The sequence below is a fragment of the Chondrus crispus genome, genomic scaffold (genome assembly GCF_000350225.1).
Source record: "Chondrus crispus Stackhouse genomic scaffold, scaffold_885, whole genome shotgun sequence".
Taxonomy (NCBI): Eukaryota; Rhodophyta; class Florideophyceae; order Gigartinales; family Gigartinaceae; genus Chondrus; species Chondrus crispus.
In genome coordinates, this window is record NW_005178930.1 from 1 (window position 1) to 3,734 (window position 3,734).

A 3,734-nucleotide genomic window follows, 5' to 3' on the forward strand; every position below is an offset into this window, starting at 1 on the left:
GACACGCTCGCGGTGTGTTGTAAATTGTCAGCATTACAGAAGTCTCAGACTGTGCCATGGATCGACTGTCGTACACTGGATTGAAGCAAAGGGAGAGGAGAGGAAGGGTCGAAAGGTCGGAAGGGTCAATTGACGAGAAGGTAAGAGTTAAGGGAGACCAAGGGTCGTGGCCTTTTAATTTGTAGTCTAGCTCCATAGTACAATTAGTCGCAGAGTCCTTTGTCAGCAACGGCGACCGTGCAATCGCTGCGGATTAGACTACGCGCTTCGCTTCGCTCCTCAACGATTACCGTCCCCGGTAAGACGAACAAGTAAACACAGCTGCATGCTGCAACTCTGGCGACACCCTCCCGTGCGGGCAGTCGCATCTCCGTCTTCACCCGAACCCGCGTTCCCGAACGGAACGACACAGGCTCTTGTGCGCCTGCTGTCAGGGTTACCCCGACAGACCCCGAAAACTGTTCATAGAAGTTTTCCGACACTTGAGACTCCATTTATCAGGGCATTTGCCTGGAAGCAACCAAAAAATGTTCAAAGACACTCAAAATTAATAAATCACAAGCCCAAATATTTATTTTTCAATGACATTTTGGGGGACTGGATTCGTCATTGCCAATTCAGAAAAAACATTCGGTTCCATTGCGTGAAGCTCTATTTATCAAGGCATTTGCCTGGAAGCAACCAAAAAATGTTCAAAGACACTCAAAATTGACAAAATCACAAGCCCAAATATTTATTTTTCAATGACATTTTGGGGGACTGGATTCGTCATTGCCAATTCAGAAAAAACATTCGGTTCCAGTTATCGTGAGACTCTATTTATCAAGGCATTTGCCTGGAAGCAACCAAAAAATGTTCAAAGACACTCAAAATTGATAAAATCACAAGCCCAAATATTTATTTTTCAATGACATTTTGGGGGACTGGATTCGTCATTGCCAATTCAGAAAAAACATTCGGTTCCAGTTATCGTGAGACTCTATTTATCAAGGCATTTGCCTGGAAGCAACCAAAAAATGTTCAAAGACACTCAAAATTGATAAAATCACAAGCCCAAATATTTATTTTTCAATGACATTTTGGGGGACTGGATTCGTCATTGCCAATATCGGGAGGCTCCATTTATCGAAGGTTTCTACGTTTGATAAATGGAATCGGTCTGCGTGATCCGACTACTTTAGCTTGAGCTAGAGAGATTGCTTTTGGGGAGACGGGCAGTGTCGAAGGGAGACGGAGTCTGAGCAAAATTCGGAGGGCACTGTCACCAAGCGGGGGTTCTTGAAGTTCCCTGCCTCTCCCCCCGATTGTGCTGCCTTAATCAAATGCGGACTTAAATACATATCTCAAGGCTATGCGTATTTCGTGTCGACTCGTGCGCTTCTCACCGACTTGTGCATTTTGCAGACTGGCTTCGTAAAAGCCCAGAAGCCACGACGGGCAAAACTACGCCTTGCCCGGCTCCTCGTTGGGCCTTACCGCCGCAGTTCGCGCCGCGCTTTTCCCGCACCGCAGTTGCGGATCGTGGACTACGCTTGATATACTGTGCGCGAAAACGCTATACGCGCCGTTGATACTGTCTCGCATGACCATCGCCTAAGTTTCGTTTCGGCGAGCGTCGGAGCAACATCGCTAAATGTCACACTTGCTTGCTCTTCAGCATCGTCTTTGCCGATTAAGTACATTGTGCCAGCGTGCAGAGTAATCCTGTTAGTCTCTTGTTCCCGGACGACACGTCTTCTCTCCATATGCGCGCTCACCCACCTGGAATTTGGCGGGCCGACTCCCAGGACGCCATTCGTCACGATGTCGGTACTGAGCTTTAGAAAAACCCCGTCTCTTGAACTCACACCCAAGCTTCGTGAACCGCCGCTCAGCAGATTGAAGCATGTCTTACCCCCTTCGATTCTCACCGATTCGGAAGCCAGAAAGTCGCCTATAACCTTAAGGTTCCACAGATTGTGAGATAGCCTTAACCTTCTCCCCAGTGTTGTACTCGACTTGCAGTATGCTTGGTCGGCCTCGTCCTGATTCCTTCATAACTACCTGCTCTACGCGCCTGCTCTACGCGGAGGGGAATACCCATGCCCCTGACGCTATCTAGGCTGGAGCTAGTCGACATCAAGCTGTGCTAACTGCGTCCGGCTACTTGTTAGGTAGGAGGCACGAGTGTGCACGCGCACTGGCAGGTGGTCCCACCGTTCCCAGGAACCGGCTGCGATGAGACTCCTGATAACGTCAGAGGCATCGCATCGCAGCGAAAAGCTAAAATTCTTTAAAGTTTCCCAAAAAGAAGTTGAAAGTTTTGAAAAATACATGTACTGTAATGAGGAGAATTCAGGCCACATTTGCCTGGAAACAATCAAAAAATGTTCAAAGACACTCACGACCCTGACAACATTGGGTGCATCCAGAAAATAACACTGTATCACTCGACTACTTTTTTGACCAATCAGCGACCGATAAAGTGGTCGCCGGCGGACTACTTTTGAACATCTGATCAAGCCCTCTCAACCCCTCTCCACTCCACCACTCCCGCACCACTTCCCATTCCATCCTTGCGCACTGGAGTTCCACATTCCAAGACCCCTCTCTCGAGCTGTCGGTGATGCCCGCTTCGCCAATGCCCTTTCAGAACAGCCGCAAGCACACTCTGGCAGCTCTAGCAGTATCGCTAGCAGCTCTGACGACATGTCTTGTCGCCCGGAGGAGGACAACAATGCGCCGCAAGCGCCGTCATCGCAACAAGAACCCAAAGTACCTCCGCCCAGCCATTATTCGCCCTCGCACACAGCGGTCCACTCCTTGGCGCGTGCTTCTCTCGTTCGGGAAAGACTCCGACTTCCTTGTATCCGTAAATATCACGAAGGCCTTACTGCTAAACAGTATACTTCCATTTTTTATACAGGAACAATTGAAATATAACTTCGGTAGCCCTTATCGAAGGGGACCGAAAACAAGAGGACGCAGTACGCAACTGGAAAGTATTGATTTGTTCGGGTTGGCTTGAGAGGGAGGATCGGATCCGTCCAAAAGGGATGCCATGTTGAGATGACAGTGTCAGAATGCGGGGGCCAGGTTTGAGGAGGAAGGTGTGGCTCGCTTTGGGATTAGGGGATGGGGAGGTTGTCGGCGAGTGGGGGTGCGAGTGGGTGTACAGTTCGCAACATGTTCCAACTGGGGTGGAACCGCCACGGAAGGGCAGTGATGGAGTGCAAGAGTGGTGGGGACAATCAATTTTTGAAACTATCATACAATGGTAAAGTGTTAGAGTGCTATTTTCTGGATGCACCCAATGTTCGCAAAAGTTGTGCATGACTTTGAAATTTTGTAAACCTTTACGTCGTCCTTCTACTTTGCATTACAGTTAGACCTGGACATGGACCTATCAGCTCTCTACAAATGTTTCCCTCTCGTCGGTTTGAGTGTTGCAATCCATTCCTCCAATAGTTGGCCATTCTCACAAGTCTTTCAAAATTGACCTCTCTAACCGTGATTCTGTAAGGACCTCGTCCTTTGGACCGTGACAAAAATCAACGGTGCAACGGACGCGCGGCACGGAGAAGAAGCGAGTGCTCAGGCTGTATTCTCATGAGGCTCGCTCCGACAACTGTTCAAAAGGTCTAGTGGTTACTAACCACACGCCTTCCCCCGCGTGCGTCGCCCGCGCCTCGCAGCTCGCGGCCGTCCCGCGCGCAGAGGCCGCGCCGTATGACAACACGTAGCGATTTGGGCAC

General features: G+C 49.5%; 2 protein-coding genes; both read right to left on the minus strand.

Annotated features, from left to right (window-relative positions):
• Positions 1-1,104: 1,104 nt before the first annotated feature.
• CHC_T00001083001 (hypothetical protein) lies at positions 1,105-1,340 on the minus strand. XM_005712525.1 is given in 2 exon segments: positions 1,105-1,187; positions 1,188-1,340. 1 exon segment carries the CDS (start codon positions 1,338-1,340, stop codon positions 1,188-1,190), a length of 153 nt encoding a protein of 50 aa, XP_005712582.1. The 3' UTR covers positions 1,105-1,187.
• Positions 1,341-1,636: 296 nt separating this feature from the next.
• On the minus strand, positions 1,637-1,970 carry CHC_T00001084001 (hypothetical protein). XM_005712526.1 is given in 3 exon segments: positions 1,637-1,663; positions 1,762-1,887; positions 1,888-1,970. 2 exon segments carry the CDS (start codon positions 1,885-1,887, stop codon positions 1,637-1,639), a joined length of 153 nt encoding a protein of 50 aa, XP_005712583.1. The 5' UTR covers positions 1,888-1,970.
• Between the last annotated feature and the right edge of the window lie 1,764 nt (positions 1,971-3,734).

Bases quoted from the DNA above. Each gene is read 5' to 3' on its own strand.
- CHC_T00001084001 (XM_005712526.1), bottom strand. From the start codon at position 1,887: ATGCTTCAATCTGCTGAGCGGCGGTTCACGAAGCTTGGGTGTGAGTTC. The intron at 1,664-1,761 runs GTGGGTGAGCGC...TAATCGGCAAAG, and splicing joins GTCGGCCCGCCAAATTCCAG to ACGATGCTGAAGAGCAAGCA.
- CHC_T00001083001 (XM_005712525.1), bottom strand. From the start codon at position 1,340: ATGTATTTAAGTCCGCATTTGATTAAGGCAGCACAATCGGGGGGAGAG.